The 22048-nt window shown below is 41.0% G+C and overlaps 1 protein-coding gene across 1 annotated transcript in view; it reads right to left on the bottom strand.

Annotated features, from left to right (window-relative positions):
- Fbxw8 (F-box and WD repeat domain containing 8) overlaps nucleotides 1-22048 on the bottom strand; it is a 108590-nt gene that overhangs the window by 19680 nt on the left and 66862 nt on the right. The window contains exon 7 of the mRNA XM_026386028.2: nucleotides 19544-19750. Within this exon, the coding sequence (XP_026241813.1) occupies nucleotides 19544-19750 (207 nt within the window). The remainder of the gene's footprint in view (nucleotides 1-19543; nucleotides 19751-22048) is intronic.

Genomic DNA, 22048 nt, shown 5'->3' on the forward strand with positions numbered 1-22048 from the left:
GAAACTAAAGGTCATAGATTGCTTCTGATTTAGAAGTAATGGGAACTTGAACAAGTGATGGGGAAGCTTGCAGGGATCCAGCTTGGGTTCTCTTCCTGTACTTGCACCACATAAGGTAAAAGCATGGACGGTACAAGCATCAGGAGGATGAAGCCTGTACTTAACCCTCAGATGGTTCCTTTGGACTGAACTGCAAACCCAAACCCAAACCTTCTTCCAACTCCCTCTTGTTGCTTTGGGGAGCTCTCTTTTGTAAGGTATGGAAGCAAATAAGAAGATGCCTGAGCTCTCTAGACAGGGCATCTGTCATTCTGGAACACTTCTGTGCCTTCTCCCCTGCAAAGTTGGGGTGGGATAGGGGTAAAGGATGATTCACAAGAATCTTCCCCAAAGATCAAGTCTTTTGCTTAAAAAAAAAAAAACCTTAACAATTCAATTCAACTTAATTTGACAAACATTAAATGATAAATATAGATCACTGTGGCAGGTGCCGGGGACACAGTCCTTGCTCCAAAATTCAGTTCAAAAGCTGCCTCACTAATGTGAACACATACCAACTTCCGACCATACTATCTATTCTGTTAATAATGTGGTAAATATTTTAAAATCAATCACCAAACTCAAAAGTTTTAATTGTATTCTTTTGTATAGAAATTCTCCTGTCAGCAACACATGGAAATGACATGCTCTTTTCTTGTTAACCTATACATTTATCACTTACCCATGTGCAGATTTTTATGTTGGTATTGAGAAGTTAATAATAAATTAAATAGTCTCCACTTTGACAACCATCAATTTCATTGTCAGCACACATTTCTAACAAGCCACTCTTTGGAAATTCCTGATAGTTGAAATATCACCACAATACTAATTAACCATTGCTAACAGCATTTAGAAGGAGAGATGACAATTTCAGAATTCAAAATGCCTTCTTAATCCATAAAGACTAGAGAATAAACTAAATGCACTTAAAAACAAGTTTATGACTCAGAAAAAATTAACAATTCTAAAATAACCAAAATAAGATTATTATTCCATATAAGAACATAGAAATAATTCTATCTAGAAATTTTTTTATCTTTAGCAAATAACCAAAAATCAGATAAAATCAACTCCTGAAGTGAATGAAAAAAATTAAAAACAGCAACCTGGTGGTGTGTATTAATTCTGTGAGTATTTCAAAATGACCAAAAGAAGTTTTTCCCACTGGTAACTGGGGATTAAAACCAGGAGTTCTTTACCACTGAGCTATATCCCAACCCAACCCTTTTTAAATTTTTTATTTTGAGACAAGACCTTGCTAAGTTGCCCAGGCTGGCCACAAATTTGCATTCCTGACTCGGCCTCAGCATGTGCTGCCATGCCTGTCTCCTAATAGAGATTTCTTCCCCCTAACATTTCTTTGTATTAAAAACACAAAGAAATGATAAATGTCTGAACTGAAGGATATGCCATTACTCTGATTTAATCATTATACATTGTACACGTGAACTGAAATGCCACACTGTACCCCATAAATATGTACAACAACTATGTTTCAATTAAAAATATGTATAATTAGGGCTGGGGATATAGCTCAGTTGGTAGAGTGCTTGCCTTGTATGCACAAGGCCCTGGGTTCAACCCCAGCACCACACACACAAAAAAATATGTATAATTAAAAGAAGCAATATTGTGCTCCTACTCATCAACAGAGTTTTCAATATTTTGGAACAATTTTCTTGTTTTTAAAACACTTCAACTTCTATAGCAGGAAGGTGGGTCTTCAGTCAGTAAAATAAACAAGGTAAATGCTAGCCTGGAAATCTGATATGGAGTCAATTCATATGTCTTTACTTTTTCTAGAAGTTTTTTTTTTCTTTGACAAGTAGACGAATCATCTCTGAGTGATTCAAAAAGACTCTCTGCAAATTCATCATGAAAACATCTAAGTCAGCAGTCAAGAGTCAAGCATTTTCTAAAATGTTCAATAATTCAAGGAATCAGAACTACCCGAAGAGTACCTTTATCATTGCGTTTAGTTAAAGACCACAGAGATTAGAAAACACATTACCATCTCAAAGGCGGTTCTTCCACGTTACAAGTCCCTTAACGACCTTTACCATGGCTCCCTCCCTCCCTCCACACTCTCTCTCTTTTAATAAGGTTGAGCAAATGGGACTTCATTTTATCTGACTACCACAGACTAGTGAGATTAATTATTCATGCTCGCACTCTCTCTTGTTAAGACCATGCATTAGACTAATTTTTCTCTTTATTGCCCTAGTTGGGTGCATCTCAACCCACGGTCACTTGACTCATTCTCAGGGTGTACAGATATGCTGAAAAGAAGAAAAAAGCTACCCAGACCTCCCCAATCTTGAAGAAAGCGCTGTGCTGGTGGCCACCAAGTCAACAGATATTGTTGGGGATTTTTTTCTTTTAAGTACCAAGTGTATATTATGGGAGGACTTAAGCAGTGATCACAGAGCAAATTTTTTACTGGCATCAGATGTTTCTTTAAGGATTATCCAAACAGGGCTGGGGTGGTGGCTCAGTGGTAGGGCGCTTGCCTAGCATGTGTGAGGCACTGGGTTCGATCCTCGGTACCACATATAAATAAATAAAATAAAGGTCCATCCACAACTAAAAAAAGAAAAGGAAAAAAAAAAAAGAATTATCCAAAACAGCTAAACCATGCTGAGACTGGTGTTACCTACAGGAAATGTAGGATGTCATCACAGACCCTGGGCATATTTCCTTGCTCTCTGGCTTCCACTAGACCTAGAAGGCACAGTGTGGTTGAAAGCATTGTCTTCAGAAGGAACTTGGGCAGAAATTCCTCTATTTATGGTGTTTTTCCCCTTAGAGATCTTGAATTATTTCTGATAAATCCCAGCCTTAGAAACTTAACTTTCAATTTTTATCAATTATTCTTATTTCTCTGAAATCTATTTCTAAATGTTTTTTTCTGATTTCAAATATGCTACATCTTGAATCAAATTCTAACATAACAGAATTACTTAATAAAACAAAGTGGCAGTCTTTTGTATATCCATCTCTCAGGGAAAACCACTTTTAACAGTTTGGTATATATACTTTTAGACTTTTATATATCAATGTTGTATATCTCTCTTTTTTATATGTGTCCAAAAACTTTCTTCTCTGCATGGATTATTATTTTACAATTTGTTTTTTCACTTGTCAGCGACTACAGTCAGATCTTATTTTAAATGGCTACACAGAATTTCTCTCGGCATATATAATTCTATATTAGTGAATATTTGGGTTGTTTCTGAATTTTTAAGATAAAACACATATAATGCTATAATTCATTCAACAGCAAGTCAAAAATATTTCTTAGTCACTTTTTATGCAATACGCACTGGAATGAACAGGGATGGCAGATGACGTGCAGGAGCTTCAGTCTGCTGCCAGATGAAAGAGTCTGCGCCTCTGCCAGCTGCTGCCGGCCACCAGCTGTCCTGCTCCTCTATACCCAGGACCACCTCTCTGTGGAGACCCACTGACCCACCGAATAGTTGTATCCTAGCAGCTGGTGCCTCAAGCAGCAGGGGCAGTACACTCAGAAGGGAGGCAACAACCTCAGGCCCAACATCTGGGAAGCATCAGCAGCTGCCCTGATCGGGCCTGCATCCTCCCTATGTGACCTGGATCCTCTGGGGTGCCCAGATGTTACTTTCCAAACCGTAATGGAAAGGGCTGGGAAATGGCCACTATCATTGTAATGGGGTAAGTCCAAGGCAGGCCAGTTCCTTCTTCGCTCAGCAAGAAGGGGGTTTGGCACTGCAAACTCTTCCTAAATCTGGGACTGACATTACCCTCAAAAGTGAATATGAAGTGAAATTATGGAGCCCTGTCAGCCTAGAATTCTGATGAACAAAGAAGGGAACTCCGTGCATGTTTTTTTCAAGTTTACCAAAATAGTGAAAGGCATTAGACCTACAACCAGCCAGCACCAAGTAGCACCAAGACCACCTCAGAACCCCAGCACAGCCTCTCCAAGCAGGTCAGGAGTGGGCAGGTGACTTCCTCATGAGACTGAAGCATTTTAAAAGCTTTGCGAATTAAATTTGTCCACTATCATTTTATAAAAGGAAGTAACAAAGCCAAAGGTCAGGAGACACTGGATGAACTGAAGCAGAACAGAAGCTAAAAGGCACAGGAAGAAGACCTGATGGACAGCCTTAGAGACAACATGGTCTACCTCTCTTCCTTTCTGCTCCCTGAAAGCTCTCCTCCATCACTACCACATATATTTTGCTCTTCTTGGGGGAAAAGTCATGATCAGAAGCCAAATTCTGGAGCACAGAGCCAGTAAACCTCATGTTCTCTTTTCCCACCCACTCAAGTGTACTCTGTGCTCTCTTCTTGAAGAAGCCCTCAGCACGCAGAGTTCTCCCCTCTTGTCAGGGTGGGAGGTATTTACTGTCTACATGCTTCATCTGGTGTTCTCACGGGGCCATCTTGAACCATGCATTATCCTCTTCCAAGTCTTAAAACATGGAGGATGGGAGAGTCCCCAAGGAGACTCTGAAGTTAGGTCAGGTGCAGCTCTGTTACAACACTGCACCACACACTGGAGAACATTCTATAAGACTTAAGACTCTAAGTAACTCCTTTGGAGTGGAACTCCTATCATTCATTCATTCCTGCAGCATGCAGCAAGGGCCCAGGATGTGCCAGGTACTATATTAGTTACACCTTCTCTGCATCTTGTTAAGTACTTGCATTGGCGTTTGGAGATAACTGGGACTCCATACCAGTCAAACACCGAAATCATCCTCATTAGGAACCCAATAAAGATTAACATTCTTTTTAATGCTTAACACATTTTTCCATGCCCAGATATTTGGCTTGTACAAAGAAACTGCTTCACCCTTCCCCAAAGAGAGGGAGGCTGCACAGATACCTGGTCATCATATCTACATTCTAGGAAACTGAAACTGCATCCAGTCCCGAGATTCCACTGCTCACAAGATGGCAAACTAACATGCCTAGAAAACAATGCTGAAAAACAGGATATGATTCTACCTGTTATCAGACAGGCCTTCAGACATTCTGTTTAACTCATAAGAAATTAAGGAAATTCAGAGGAGCCAAAAGTGACTAGAGCACTGAAAATCAGAAAGGTGAGTGAACGTTAGGCCAGGGACGCATGCCAGTGTCAGGAGCCCAAACAGCTGGTGAAATGGAAGACCAAGGGTCTGGCCAACACAAAGGAAAATGTTCTCCATAAAGCCGAGCCTTTTTAGGCACTTAGATAAAAGCAAACAAGGAGGAAAAAAAAATCTATCTACTGGTGGAGAGAGCTCACCTTATGGAAATCTGTCCACCTCAGCTTCAGCTCAGGGTGGACAAAACTCAAGCTGTGATCACATGTGTGCCCTCCCATGAGTTCAGGCGGAATTCACACCATCCGCATGGCCAGGAGAACCCAAGCCTAGTGATTCAAGTATTTTCAGTTCAGTGATATGGTTCCAGTACCTGGCAGAATCTTCTCAGGAGGACAACCTCCACCCAGACCCCTTAAGAGACCTATAAATCAAGATCAGCCAAAGATTAGCTCACAGTTAAAAAATAATTCCCAAAGCAGAAAAAAGCAATTTATCCTAAGTGAGAGAAACAAAACCAAGCTCAATTAGGGTTGGGGTTGTGGCTCAGAGGTAGACTGCTCGCCTAGCATGCGTGAGGCACTGGGTTCGAACCTCAACACCACATGAAAATAAAATAATGTGTCCACCTATAACTAAAAAATAAATATTTAAAAAAACAAGCTCAATTAGACTTCCAAGCATATTAGGTATTTTTCAAATAAAGAAAAAAACAAGCATGTCAAAAATGTTGATAGATAAAAGAGGGAGAGAATGTAACTTAGCAAAACTTATTAAGTAGGTTTGAAAAACAAATCATAGAAATTACAGTCAATGGATGATATAAACAAGAAGAAGGATGAGTCCAAGAGGGAATCTGTGAACTGAAGACTGATATGAGGAATTACCCAGAATGAAACAGAGAGAGATGGAAAAGAGGAGCAAGCAGTGTCCAGCACTCATCTGACCTGAGCTCCAGAGAGAAATGAGAGGAAATTTCAACAGGAAAAATGGCTGGGAATTTTCTGCAATGGAAAGGAAGGAAACACAAGAAATTTATCTTCCAAAGAAGATAAATTAAAAAATAAATCCATACCTAGAGACACTGGGGTAAAATCACAGAAAATTAAAAACAAAGAGATAATATTAAAAGCATCAAGAGGAAGAAAAAAATCCTAAAAGGGTCTGAGAGGTATGCTGGCAGCCACCTTCTCAGCAGCACAACCAGTATCTTCAAAAGACTAAGGGAGGGCTGGGGATACAGCTCAGTTGGCTGAGTGCTTGCCTTGCATGCACAAGGCCCTGGGTTCAATCCCTAGCATAAAAAAAAAAAAAAAAAAAAAAAAAAGACTAAGGGAAAGTACCTGTGAACCTGAACTATAAAAGACAGGAAGATTACCTTTTAAAGATGAAATAAAAATGTTTTTGGATTAAAACACTGAGAGCACTTGAGACCAATAGATCCTCACTAAAACAACAACAACAACAACAAAAACCTTCCAAAGGAAGTACTTTTGGGAAACAGAAAACAATTCCAGAAAAACATTCTGATGTGCTGGAAGGAGTACTGAACAGACTCAAGTAAATGTGCTAGAAGTAGACAAATCCTGGCTCCTTCCAACAAAAATAACACATAACACTGGTTTGGGAGTTCAGCAGAGTAAACACTCTCCAGTCTCTAGTCATTGTTGCAAGCAATCAAACACCATAAACAACAACGAAAATATTATAAAACAAGGAAAATGTACCATGATCACAAAGATGGCAGATGCACAGGGCATGCTTCATGTTCACACCATACTGTGTGAATGAACACTTCTCTGGATACCTGCACCATGCCTTGCACACGAGAGGGGCTCAGTATACAACTGATAAAAGAATGCACAGATGCGTAAGCCCTGCACACCTGTGTGGACCTGTCCAGTACAGGCAGGTGCCACACTGCCTTGTAGTAAAGACAGGCTTCACGAATACAAATGGAATGTTAAGTCAATCAGCTGTCCACCAGTGGCAAGGCATGGAGCTGCTTCCTGAGTTGCAAGTAAAGTTTCATTCCAGTCTTGAAGTATGAGACTAGGAACACTCATTTTTTTAAAAAAAGTACAAAACATATAAAAGATAAAGGCCTATAAATCTTTGGGGTAGAATCTACTCATGTAAACCACTAAAAGTGAGATTCTAATTCAATGTAACTATGATCCAGAGAAATGTGAAATTTAACTACAAAAAAATGCAGTATCTATGTATCAGTGCTCACACACAAAGCTAAGTGAAAGCTTCTGTAAATTCACAGATGAGCTAAGATTTTAAAAAAGGGATGAGAAAGATGGACAATTGAGGAGGGAGAGGGAGCTAGTGAGAAAAGAGTAAATCATACACAAAACAGCCAATAAAAAAATAAAAAAGCAGTTAATATACATGAATAATGGATGTCTGATTTAAAAGCAGTTTACTCCGATATGATGTAATTTTTGACAATCAGCCAGAGAGACTATTTTGTAAGTCCTTGCCAGAGATAAGTCATAGCGTGAGGCTTGGTAACACGGCCATATCTGTGAACATGTGGAAAATGACTTTCACCACCGTCCCAAAGGTGACTTTCTGTTGGCAAACAGAACCTCGCCTCTCAGGTGCACTTAGCAGCAGTGACCAGCAAGATGCAAGGACTGAAGAGCTGGCTCCCTGAATGAGCTCAGGTCTCTGAAACGTGCCCCCCAACAGTTTCCATGACATGCTTCTGGCACAGCACACACACACTCAGCACAGAGGGAGGAGCAGCCTGGGCTGCTTTCATGTGTAAGTTTTAATTGGAGTGACAAGCCCACAAGGCCAAGATATTTCAGGGACGAGACGGTGCTGCTGAGTGTCGCCAGGCTCTGGGTAGGCCAGGCCTGTATGAGCTCCCCACCACGTGCCAGTGCACCTGCAGCCCCCGCTGTTCCAGGACTGGACTCTTCCCGGGGAGGCAGTGCCAATCATGCAGGCTGTGCCAAATGCAGGCTTTGTGATGTGGGCAGATGTCTACAAAGGACCAGAGCAAAGCTGAACCAACACCTATTGTGACCTAAGCCTGAAAGGAACCTAGGGAGCAAAAGTGTTCCCAGGGGAAAACCAGGCAAAAGTCACCCAGACGTCTCTCAATTGCCTCCCTCCCCACTTCGTCTCTACCATGCAAAAGGTGCAGGGCCCATAAAGGAAGCCAGCTCTGCTTTGCGCAGTGAGCAGAATGCGGCTCTGCTTTGCTTCAGAGATCTCTTTAGTTTCTGTCCCAGTGCTAGGAAAGGATAAGAGCTGTGACCACAGAGAACTGGTAGACAGTTACATAAATGAAGAGGGGCGCCCACTGCCCGAGTGGTGGGTCAAGGAGGAGATAATGACTATGCATCTGCACATTCTCCTCTCATACTCTCACCGCGCCTCGTAATAAGGAACGCATGCAGTCTCCAAACACTCTACAATTACCCACGTTTATACAGTCCCCAGGAGAAAGAGTTATTATTAAATCTATGCTTTGGGAGAAAACTGGCTGTAAACTATGACACGAATTCTTTAAAATTTAAAGGAGCTTAAACATTATTTTAAAATGAAAATATTACAAGTGAGCTGCTTATAATATAAAACTACCTGTAAGTCTACAGACTTAATTAACACAGGATATTAAACCAGCTTGGTTATCAATTTTCTTTTGATTAGAATGGTGACTTCTAGCTTAGCCCCAAGTGAGGTGGACAAAGGCTTGGAAGAGGGTAGGCAGGCAGAATGTTACTAAGGTCAGATCACTGGAATAAATGACAGTTTGAAGGGGGGGCCTGAAAATTGCAGTATATAACCAGAGCCTTTGGTGTAGGACAGATAGTCCACCCCTAAAGTCTCCTCACCCCTGAGGCCTGGCCACCTTTAATCACATGACATAGTATACCATGGCATCACCGAGAGCTGCTTGACAGTGTTTGATACATACTGTTCATAACATCCAGCCTTTCACTCAAATTCTCTCCAAATATCACTCCATTTGAGTCTCACACCACCAACAGGGAGACAGAAAAATACTATTATCTTCATTTTATGCATTAAGAAACTGCATAAAACTGAGGCTTCAATAATTTTAAATAACTTGCCCCAAATCACACAGGTAACAAGGCAGCCACAGCAGCCCGAGGCACAGCCCAGGGGTCTCAGTCCTGTATCAGTGTACTCTCATATCTTTTCCCAATTCCTGTCAAAAATGGTTATTAATAGCGGCTGACATTCACAAAGTTCTCCTACACGCTCGACCCTGTAATAATGCACCATCTATCTGACCCCCACAATTCTATAAGGTGAGTGAAATATTTCACTTGTTGTACTTACAATGAAGTGAAGCTAGAGAGAGGGCAAACCTTTACCCAGCTCTCAAGTTCTGGAACCAGGACTGAAACCTGGACAGGTGGCCTTCAAAGCTTGTGCTCTTTAAATCTCCACCACAGACTGCTCAAAAGGTGGTCCAGAGCAGCAGCCACAGCAGCTATGGGCACACCGCAGACTGCAGTTCTCAGGCCCTGCCCAGACACACTGAATCAGAAGCTCTGGGTGGGCCAATGATCCCTATTTTAATCCTGTGGATTCTGATGTTCCCTAATGTGTGAAAACCCCTTCAAACCTTTGGGGCTGAAAAAGAGTTGCAGGCACAGGAGAGCTTAGTGTTACTCAGCTCTAACTGCCCACTTCCTGCCTCCTGCCATCTGGTTAGGCCACAATGCCATGCAGTAACCACAACATCCAAGTGTGAGGTGCAGGTCATGTGTACTGCAAAAGCTCAGACAGGGCATCTCTGAACAGCTGGTGAGGTTCTTCTAGTAGGTGGGACTCTGGATGGGAGGGAAAGAGGGACTGCTACTGTAGTCCCTGGAAGGGAATGAGCACAGCACATTCACACTGCACCTCCCTGGCTAGATCAAGGGCTCACCTTGCAAATGAAAGGCTGGGAGCCAACAGGGGGCCTCGCCCCCCCCAGGGTTTTGAGGGCCACACTGAAGGCAGACATGAGGGTCTAACCATAGTCCTCAGCATGTGGCCATACCTTCAATAAAACCTAAAATGGGCACAAGGCAGAGCACTTGAGCCCATGAGCAAAGACAGGGAAAGGGGAATAGGGCACAGCAAGTGAGGGAGGAATGCTACTCAGGAAGTATTTTTTTTTTCCATGTCATTTCCAATATGCATTTTAAAACTTATTGTGAAAGTGAGAAAAGAGTTCACAAACCAAGTGCAGAGGCCACCTGTAGGTAGAGTAGGTAGAGCCTAGGCCAGAGTCCTAACCTGCAAAGATCTAAAGAAAGCTGGGTTTAGAATTGGGGTCAGGCCCCGTCAATTGACCCTTGTTGTAGGCACAGTTCCTGAGCAGGACGGAGGAGTGGTGACTGGAAGCCGGGTCACTGCACAGCTGCTCTGGCCTGGGACACACCTCCTAAGACTTGAGGCCTCATTTTTACAAACTGTAACCCTCTTCCTCCTCTGGAGTTCCCAGCTTGGAATGTGATCAGTGGAACGGGGGCTGACCTGGCGCTTTCCTTTGTCTGTCTACAAGGGGTTTGCCCTGGAAATTAAGAAGACACCAAGGGAATGCTTTGAAGAGTAACTTTGCATCCATTAGAAGGACTCATCTCTGCGACTCAATAATTGATGTTACTTACAAAGGCCACTCTCTAACACAGTGCCTTATACAGAAGACTGAAGTGTTGGGTAAATTAATAAATCATATTCATCTATGCACTGGATTAAAAGCAAAGTTCTCTATAATACTGTGTTAGTCCAGTTTAAAGTGCTATGTGAATTTGGAAACAGTGAACTATTTTCTGTGGGACTGAAATTCGAACTCATATAGGCCATTTTTGTGGGCCCCTTTCTCTTCCTCTCTTCCAAAACAACATCATCGGCTGCAACTGTCTGAATGTGTGGGAAGCACACAGCCCGCTCTATGGCAGTACTGTTTTCACTTTGGCGATAAAGACAAACCATAGCTAATGGAGAAACACACTGGTTTTTAACACTAATAAACCTAGTTGCTGGCTGGGCAATATTTACTCTGTGATTCTTCTGGCACAAAAAACCCAAAGCCATCTCCATCTGTGCAGGTCAAATAAATTCAACAGTCAACTTGCAGTTTACATCCTCCAGTGAGTGAGAGATGGTGCAACAGGAAGAAACTTTCACATTAATAACCAGGGAAGCCATTAGAAAAAATGGGCCCTAAATAAAACTCTAAGTTTAACTGAAAATCCAAATGAGAAGAAAGGCAATGAACATCATAAATACACTTCAAATGTAATGGTTTTATAAACTTGCTCAGAGCCTCAAGAATACTAATTAGTTTCTTTAAAAATTAGAAAATTATACAAACATCACTGGCATACAAAAACTACACTAGTGTGAGTGCAGACAGGAGACATCTGGGACCTGGTGCCAGCCTCTCCAGGAAGGCTTCGCGTTACAAAGGCTTCCGCACCTCACCATGAGTCGGCCGTTACCGTTACCATTCATTACTGCACTTGTTCTCCTGGAAGCTAAACTGGCCCAACCCTTTCTATTCTGAGCGTATCTTTTCAAAACAATCCTCAGGAAAATGAATCCTGTGAAGATGCGGGGACTGCTATCGCTACAAGCATGGCTCCCACACCTGCTCAAGGTTACCAATGCCCCAGCCGGCCTGGACCCGGGGGGCTGCCTTTCCACACGGAGCTCCCTCTGGTGGGCCTGCTGCTTCCATCTGCACTGCCCTGCCACAGGCTTTGCCTGACATCTAAGCAACCCCATAAGTGGTGGGAGTGGGAGATGAGGGAGGAGAGTACAGAGCCCCAGCCACGTGCAAGGCACATTACTTACAAAGGTAGATGTTGTCCCGGTTTCCAAATGGGGAAACTGAATGAGTAACTTGCCTGAGGTTTGTCTGACTCCAAAACCCTTCCTTGCATGTCCCCAGTGGTGATATGACTACCTTACCTGTAGCTGACTGTTAACTTTCCCTGTACATACTTTTTATAACTTTGTCACTCCCTTCCAGACCACTAGAGATCCAAAAGCACTCTTAGTTTCTCTAAAAAGTGATAACATTCTAAGAAATACTTTCTGCAGAAAAACCTGCCATGGTTTTATAGAATATCAGACCCTCACAGGCCTCTAAGCTGGAAGACTTTTTGTTCTGTCTTGAGAAATCCTACAGATCTATGGAGGTGCTTCATGGTTTTCACTATAAGTGAGGAGAATTACATTTATTATTATTCATTATAAGCAACATACCTGCAATGATATCAATTATGGATATCATTTTAATATTAAAACATGCACAAAAACATTTCAATGTTTATTTATACAATTTTTTATCACTACAGAATTCACCAAGTTCATTGAGAAGGTCTTAGGAACATCCATCCATCCCAATCTGGAGAAAACCACCTTTATATTGCTAAGTCACACTCAAGAACCACAAGGGGTGTAATCCATGAGACAGATGTCATATTTCATTCATCTCTATGTCCAGCACCAACTAGACATTTAGCACAGAGCAAGTGCTCAGTCAGTAATTCTTAACAATAATATAACCTCAACAATGGATTCTTTTGATTGTATCACTCATGGTCTCCATGAGATATTTTTCTAAACTTCTTCAAGAAGGAAATAGAGTTTTAAAGGTTGAAAGTGAGCAATAAAATTTAAATAAGATATTCATTTTATGAACTTTCAACTTTATAACTATTCATCCTGCTTGTAAAATACCATTTTTATTCTCCTCTGGAATGGAATCTTGAACAAAAGACAAGATGGCTCTCCTACTCTGGAGAAGGTATGAGAACAAGGCCACAACCTGAGCACTGTGCTTCGGACTCCAAAGGCTCCCCAGACAAACATTTCAACTCATGACTAGTGCAGGCAACCAATCTGGGGTCCTTCGTGTCCGTGGTTGGGGAATGATTATCATAAGAGACGTTAGCAATTATTTTCCAGTGTGATGTAAGCTGAGGCAGCAGCGCCAAGCAAGCGTCCTTGTCAAACACAGTCCAGCCTTCTGGATGACTTCACTCACATTTTCCTGATTAGGATGCATGCCACGTGCTGCTTAATACAATCTGCCATCAAATGCCAAGTACTTCAGAACTAAATTAGAAAATACGTCCAAATACATAGAATGATGCTAAGAGCCCTAAGTGGATCTCGCTTTGCCTTTATGAGGCATGAGACTCATCGTCAACATAATGCTCTTCAAGGAAGCAATTCTCTCTTCTAACCCTCTACCTCTGAGAGCAAAATTTAATTCAGGCAACAAAAGAATTAATAAAGATGATATGCTATCATAAATATGGTTTCATAAATGAAAGTATTTTTGACAGATTCAGTAACTATGAGACACACAAACACACACACACACACACACACACACAAAATTTAAAGGGATGTTTGGGTACAAAGGGCCACATTAACAGAGTTCACAATGCTCTTTGCAATGCAGCATGACGAAGAGATGGAGCCAGAGTTAAGGCTGGGGATGTGGCTCAAGCGGTAGCACGCTCGCCTGGCATGCGTGCGGCCCGGGTTCGATCCTCAGCACCACAAACAGAGTTAACTACTGTTACATTAGTTTTCCTTTATAATCACATGCCACTCAGCAACAGCTACCTTTAAGGTCATTTATACACTGAAGTCTGAGAATCCAAGAAGGCAACTTCAAAACTTAACTATCGGGCTGGGGCTGGGGCTCAATGGAAGAGCACTTGCCTAGCATGTGTACGGCACTGGGTTTGATTCTCAGTACCACATATAAATAAATGAATAAAGTAAAGAGCTCCATTAACAATTTTAAAAAATATATTTAAAAAACACTATCAGGGAGGGAGGGGACAGGGCTAAAGAGTGACAGTGATCAAATTATATTGTCATATTGTGCACATATACAAATGTGTAATAACAAATTCCATCAATATATGCAAGTATAATGCACCAATAAAAAATGAAAAAAACAACAACAACTATTTTTGCCTAAAAGTAAAAGGCTTTCAAGCAGTACTTTTCAACAATACCACTTACTTACAAGACACAGGAACTGATGATAAATACCAGTTTCCTGTCCAACCATTCTTGCCAGCATCAACATGACCCTTAGAGAAGAAACAGAAGCAATGGACTCCACAACCCATTTCAGAAGCCCTGAACTACTCAGGATCCTCCAGCAGTAGATGAGTTCAGTACTATATCACAGGGAACAGGAAAAGGTGAAACCACTTAATCACCAACCAAAGAATCCAGGAATGTGGGTGCTGGACAGGGGACCAAAGACCCAAATGTCCAACCTCGATTTATAGGGGAGAGATTACCATCTTAAAAGAATCATAGACTCCCTCAAAGACACTGAATACACCAGCAAGGGACATGCATCAGAGTGTAGCTTTTCCCACTGTAAGAGCAGCCTGACAGGACTGTCAGACCTGCTGCACTGATTCCAGGTGAAGCCAGGTGGTCTAGTCATTTCTCTGAAAAACAGAGCTGCAAAATAATTACACAAAGGACAAGACAAGTCACATCTCAGCACATCCTTCCTGGCCTCATATTATTGTGATCCTTCTATGAAACCAAAAGGAGGAAAGGTATCAAGGAACTGCCAGGGGAATGGGATGCATTGCCACCCACCAGTCTCCAACATATAACTTCTGTGGAGGGTAACAGCTGTCAGAATTACCAAGGCACACATCCCTTTGACCAAGCCAGTCTCCTCTGAGGAATTAATCCTGCAAATGCATTCATGTAGACCAAGTGTTGCCTGCAATACAAAAGACTGGGAACAATCAAACATTCACCAAAGTGGAGCTAGCCAGATTCACCAAGGCACCTCCATAAGGTGCAATACTATGATGTTCCCCCGCAACAAAGAAAAGAACACCAGGAAGTTCCGTGTTTCACTGCATAATCAATCGTTGCCACTGCATTAAAGCATATTTACAGGTATTCCTTGCATCCTAATCTTGTACCAAAGACAATTTAGTAATAAATGATTTTAAAGTAATATCATCACAGGGCTGGGGTTGTGGCTCAGTGGCAGAGCATTTGCCTAGCATATGTGAGGCACTGGGGTCGATTCTCAACACTGCATATAAATAAATGAATAAAATAAAGGTTCATCAACATTTAAAATATATTTTTTTAAAAAAGCAATATCACAGTTTTTTTAAAGCTTTACATAATGGTCACACCTCACTTCTTTGGAAAAAAAATTTGGCATAAAATCTGTGATGATGATGATGCAGTAAAATACAGTTCTTTATTATCTCCAGAGACGGGGTACAAGGAAAAGCAAGGTGCAAAACAAACATACAGTATTTTTACCATTCACATTTTTTAAAAGGGAGAGTTCACGTAGAGTAGAGTACCCAGGAGTACATGAACCACCTCTGCAAGGATACACAAGGAACTGCCAGCAGTGATCTGGCTCTGGGAGGAGAAACTGGGAGGCAGGCTGAAAGCAGCGGGAAGGAGCCTGCCCATAGCACACCCTTCCCCTCCTTCTTCTGGTTTCTGAATCAGAAGGTTGCATCACTTACTTTTTTAAAAAGACATTTAAAAATCTGATATTTAAAGAAAGGGCAAAAATAACAGCCATTTTTATCTATGACTTTATGTAGCCAACGAAAATGCTGGCAAACCCAAGTGTGGCCCCTTAATTCTGACCCCTGAAACCCAAGTGTGGGAACTCCTGCCCCAAGGGCAAACCCAGACTGCAGAGCACTAATTCAGCCTTTTCCACTGAGCTGGAGAGGACCAAAACCCAGCTAGACTCACAAGCTTTTCTCTAGAGATTAAGCAGACAAGCTTTTGCTAAATTACTTTGTTTCTTCTCCTTAGAAAACTTTTGTTTATTAACAGAGCTTGCTTGGTTGCTTGACAAGTACCAGTTTGTGAAAATCTGTGTGTAATGCTGTTTTAACACTCCAATGCCAGGAACACACTGGTGCTCAGTGAGTATTATGATGCATACACAACAGACTGGCCAGTAGCATACATGACTGGGTAGGTCTGAACCATTATTACTCAATGCTCATGCAGCTGTGGTGCCTATAACATGCTAATGTGGTCAGCATATGGTGTAAGGACATTTTCTACCTAACAGTTACCACCACCTCTGGAGTGCTTCTACAGTTAGGGAGAGCTAGGTTCTTGGCTAAAATTCTATTTCAGCATTTGCTTTTACTATCTACTTTTATCACAGTTATAATCAATAATGCACTACAGCTAAACCCCAGTTCTGTATCAGGTACAAACAAAGATAAACTAAACCCTCTGTTCTCACAAAGCATTCATGTGAATCCTAGATATACAGGCCAGAGGCACAGACACAAACCCCAGTGTATCCATGGCTCCAGGCAAACTCCACTGCTAATTGTCTCTCACCAGCCTCATAAAATGTGCCCAACTCATGTTGCCAGGCAGAAGCACAGACATAGCCAAAACATGGTAGTCACAAGCAAAACGACTCTGAGCCTTACACATGAGACTATTTGGGAATTATGACATTACATTATAGAATAGCAGGATGACACTAAAATTTCACAGAGCCACCCGTTACATGGCTTAACTCACATGGAAACTGTACCCCACAATGCTTAAAAAATATAAGTTTTTTTCTGAGGAAGCAGAATATCTATTAGAGTCAAGCAGATGGAAAGTGATATAGAGGAAGCTTTGCATCCATCTTGCTCTGGAAAGGGTGGCATTCATGTTGGAGACTCATCTCAACACAAAACTCTTATCAGCCAATCACTCACGCAAGGATCTGGAGTTTGGTGTCGTGCTCACAAAACATTTGGATGATTAAATGCTACTGATAGTTTTCCAGTTGATATTTTAAAACATTCTTACAAAAACTTTCTGCCACTCCTAATTTTAAAACAACAATGAAAAATATCAGGTAGTAAGTTATTTGAAAAGGAGGATAGGAGGGAAAAAGAGGAAAGATCATGAATTGAAATCAATTTTCATGCATGTATGAGTTTGTCAGGTTGAACCCAACTACTATGTGTAATTATAAAGCTCTAATTTAAAAAAAAAAGTTATTTGAGAGACTACATAATTTTATTTTATTTTTTTAATATTTATTTTTTTAGTTTTTTAGGTGGAACCAATATCTTTATTTTATTTTCATGTGGTGCTGAGGATCGAACCCAGTGCCTCCCACATGCCAGGTGAGTGTGCTACCATTTGAGCCACATCCCCAGCCCGGAGAGACTACGTAATTTTAAACATGAATTTTATTAAAATTAATGTATTAGCCAACTGATCTCATAATTAATGATTTGAAATAGGCTGAAAATTTTGAGAGTCATCAAAAACAAAAATAACAACAACAACAAAAAAAAAAAACACCTGCTTACATCTGCATCTAAAGGATCCTTCCAGAGATGTGAATGTAGCTCAGACAGTGTGCCTAGTACCCTCGAGGCCTGGGGTCTGATCCCCAGCACTGAAAAGAAAAGGAGGGGAATCCTTCCAGTCCAATTTTATGCTGAACTATCCCTTTAACATTGAGTTTCTCAAATCTATCCACTACAATTGTCTCTTTATAGTAATAAATCCATTCAATAGGACCTGCTGGATAAAAAATTTATTAAAAGTTTGAAAAGAGGTTGGGGGTATAGTCAGTCCATGCTTAGCATGTGGTAAGCCATGGGTTCCATTCCCAGCACCACACACACACACACACAAATTAAACTGGATTGAAAATATGAAAAAATTGGGCTAGGGGTATAGCTCAGTGATAGAACTCTCACCTAGCATGTATGAGGCCCTTGGTTTGATCCCCAGTATCACAATTTAAACAATATAAAAAAGGCCTTTCAAAAATATATATGAAAAATTTAAAAATAGTCTCTTTCTCAATAAGTGAGCTTACCAGGATCAGAAAATAAAGTCCAGAGCATAAAAAAGGAAACTGCCTTAGAACTCCAATTCTTGCTCCTTCCCTCTTCACAGGAAGATGAAACTCAGGAGTTTTGGCACCTCGGACTTCCCAGCCACAGTGCATCAGATCTGCTCCAGCCCAACAGGCTGACCCCAGCACCGAAGGCAGCCTCCTCACAGAGAGACTTCAGTATGCCACACATATTTTCTCAGTCTTCTGGGGTGAAGAATATGTGATTAGAATTCAGGATGCTTCAATTCTTGAGTACTGACTAAGCTGTAAAAATAGGGGCACGTACATAAATGACCTTACAGGTCAAATACAAAGGATGTGAAAATCACCACCAGAGACCAGAGTCCAACTGAATGGTAAAAACAACTAGTCAGCATGGAGGGATAATTAACACTCTCCTGTGCTAGGGACTGCTGCTTAAAAGCTTCACATGTATCTTTTCATTTAGTCCTGCAACAATGGAACTCCATTTTATAAATGAGGAAACCAGCATAAAGAGGGTAAGCAACCTGCCCAAAGTCACACTAGGTAGTAGGCGAGAGAGCGGAGCTGTGCATGTACAGAACCTCGTTCTTTCTGTATTCACATACTGCAATGTGGAAAGGAGTCTCCTTCCTTAGGAGAAGTCCGCTGCCAAAGGAGTCCTTGGCTTCAGATGTTCCTTCCCAGGAATCCTACCAACTGCCAGCCATGATGGGAGCAGACAAATTGGAAGAAACACAAAACCAAACAAAAACTTCATTTCTTTCTCCCCGATCCCACAAAAGCAGAGTTCTATAAATCAGCTTGGTCTACAGTTAGAATAGTAAAAAACAATGGAATAATGAAATTTAGTCATCATTCAAAGAATTTCAACTAAAAATGTGTCTCTCTGTATCTCACTCAAAGAGTACCAGAAGGTAGTTTGATACCCTGTTGGTGAGAATGTAAATTATGATGCAACCTTTCTAGAGTGCAATTTGGCAATGTCCGTCCACATCTCAATGCACATCCTACAGATACACCACACAGGATTGTTTTCAAGTTGCAACATGCTGTGCAGCATTGCCAGTGACAGCCAAAACAATGAAAGCGAGGGAAAGGCTAAGGAGCCTGTGGACCGTGAACACACACTGGATCTGGGTAAGAGAGCCTAGTATACTGGAACATGAAATGCTCTCTGAGGCATGGTAATGAGTGAAAACACTAGATACAGAATAGCATGAATATTATCAATACTATGATCTCATTCCTACAGATATGTTTTTAGTAAGCAAATGTACCTATCTATGAATTAAACTTCACTATAAGAATATCAAAAAATTACTAATGGTTTCTTCAGTGCAGTGGGGTTGAAAAAGGGAAAAGAAAGGAAATAATCACTTTTCACTTTGTATCTTTGGAAGTGCTTGAATTTTTTTCCTAAGCGGATATACTGCCCTAATACATCTGAAAAGAAATAAGATCAGCTTTAATTTTTAATTGCTTTATAAAAAATAAAGTCTGTCTTGCTTTTTGTTAATTGTGCATCTTTCTGTACCTTGTTTCCTTCATACACCCATCCTAGACTCTTTACGCCAAAAGCCACCTGGTTGGCTGAGACATCTAAACATGTGACAGGCTGGCCGTAGACATAATGGAGGGTTCTGGCTGAGTCTTCAGCTTTCAGCAGGTATACCAGGTCTCCAGCAGTGGCCACTGCCACAGGGTACCTTCCAGTATCTGGAACTATTTCAAGGTAGTCAACCTGTTAAAGGATAAGAGTTGTTTAGTCCTACAATGTACTCCAATATGGTCAAAAATAGCAAATTTTTCTATACATCAGTAAGAAGACCAGCAACCCAACAGAAAAAGACAAGCAAAGGGACTGTTTACAGAAATGAAACACCGTTTTTTAAAAAATATCTTTTTAGTTGTAGATGGACCCATTTATTTATTTATTTATTTACTTTTATGTAGTGCTGAGGATGGAACCTAGTGCCTCACATGTGCTAAGCCAATGCTCTACCACTCAGCCCCACCAACAGTTTTTGCTCAAATGAAATGATGTTCATAGTGAAAGATACACAATACACCCCTGAAAAATAAAACACAAGAGTGAAATCTCATTGAAAACTCATTTTTCACCTGTCATATCAGTGAAGATCAGTAAGTCTGAGAACACATTGGGTTGGGACACTCATGTTTATGGTTACCACTTGCTATTGGTGGGGATAAAATCTGGTCCAGCTCATCAAAGGAAATCTGACAATTCTTCCAAAATGTCAAATGAACACACTCTCACACCCAGCAAGTCCACTTCTGAGAATGTACTTGTAAATAAACCCATATGCAAAACAATTGTGGGCAATGTTATTCATTGCAGTGCTATTTTGTCATAACTAAAAACTGGAAAAGTTTCAACATTCACTACCAAAAGACTAATTAAATAACTTAAAATACATCTATATATTGAGATACCATGCAGTCACAGAAGAAAGCATGAAGATATTTTTTATAAACTGATACAAATGGGATACCTCCAAGATAAATTTGAGGGAGAAAGTAAGGATGCAAGCAAGGTAAGAGGATTTCCAGTGTGCTAATGTGTGTAAAAGACGGGGACAGAGAAGTATACAATGCATGAACCTTCCCACAATGCTTTCCTTCAGGGAGGGAAATGGGCTGTGAGACTAGGTGCCAAGGAGACTGCCCACTGTTAGTGTTTCCCAATGTGTCTTTTGAATTCTGAACTGTGAGGGTATACTAGCGATTTGAAACAAAACAAAATATATTTTTATTTTTGTACAAGAAACTAAGAAAATAAGTTCATTCAGTGCAAAATTAACAAAACCATATTTTAACAAATTTGTGTAAATGCCATAAATATGTTACAAAAAGGTTAAAAAAGATTATCTGAGTTAACTGCTATCACCCAGTTTCCATGTCAGGCAACAATTCCAAATGATTCCATTTGGCCATCTAGGGGTAGGAAGCCAGCATTTCAGTACTCCAGACTATACTAGACTACACTAGATTACACTAGTGCTAGCGCCTTCTCTAATTTGCAAGGGATGAGGAAACTTTAAAAAATTATTTGCTTTCTTCTATTCTTGGGGGGCACATTTCTTTCTAGTGCAGTTCACACCAAGTTTTCCCTCCTCGAATAAATTATGAGAGCATGAGTGCTGAAGGTGAGACACACTGTGTAATTATGAAAATCCACGGTGTAAAAGAACAGCACTGCCCTGACAGCATGCCAAATGAGTTCAAAATCCTGAATTCTGAAGACTGTCCAGAGGAGCTTGAAAGACAGTAAACATCCGGGTCACTCTACTAATCCTTGGGCTCAACCATGTAAGTAGCAGCCCAACACCCTGAGCCATGGGTCCATCACAAAGGACGGATGCTCCAGGCTAACACTACAAACCTGGGAACACTGCCACTGCTATTCAGGAAGCATGTCTGGGGAAAAAGAAAACGTTCAGCTTTCTGGGCTGGGGAGTACTTTTTCTAGGGATACCCAGCACATCCTGTGGCACCTCCTTACCCAGGGTAAGAAATAGACATAAAAATGTATTATAACACACACCTCCAACAATGCTTCATCTCTTTTCTAAAACTCATTCCTCATTTTCCTAAAGTGGACATTCCAAGTCCAGCCACTTAACTTCATGTTGACGTTGGATTTTTGACAGACCAAAAGGCTCAGATTGACAGTGGTTGTGCCATTTGCTGGGAGCTGTAAAGTACTTCAAAAAGCTTCCAGTCTATGCCAGGACACCTTATTGCCAAGGCAGGATTTATACCTTATAGGGGGATTCGCATTTTTTTTTTTAAATCAGGAATTGAATCCAGAGGCGCTTAACCAACAAGTCACATCCCCAGCCCATTTTATTTTTTATTTAGAGATAGGGTCTCATTAAGTTGCTTATGGCCTTGCTAAGTTGCTGAGACTGGCTTTGAGCTTAGGATCCTCTTGCCCCAGACTCCCAAGCCACTGGGATTACAGGTATGTGCCACTGTGCCTGGCTTGAATCTTAAATAATCATCTTAGTTCATATAA

Source organism: Urocitellus parryii, chromosome 3, assembly GCF_045843805.1.
Source record: "Urocitellus parryii isolate mUroPar1 chromosome 3, mUroPar1.hap1, whole genome shotgun sequence".
Lineage (NCBI taxonomy): Eukaryota > Metazoa > Chordata > Mammalia > Rodentia > Sciuridae > Urocitellus > Urocitellus parryii.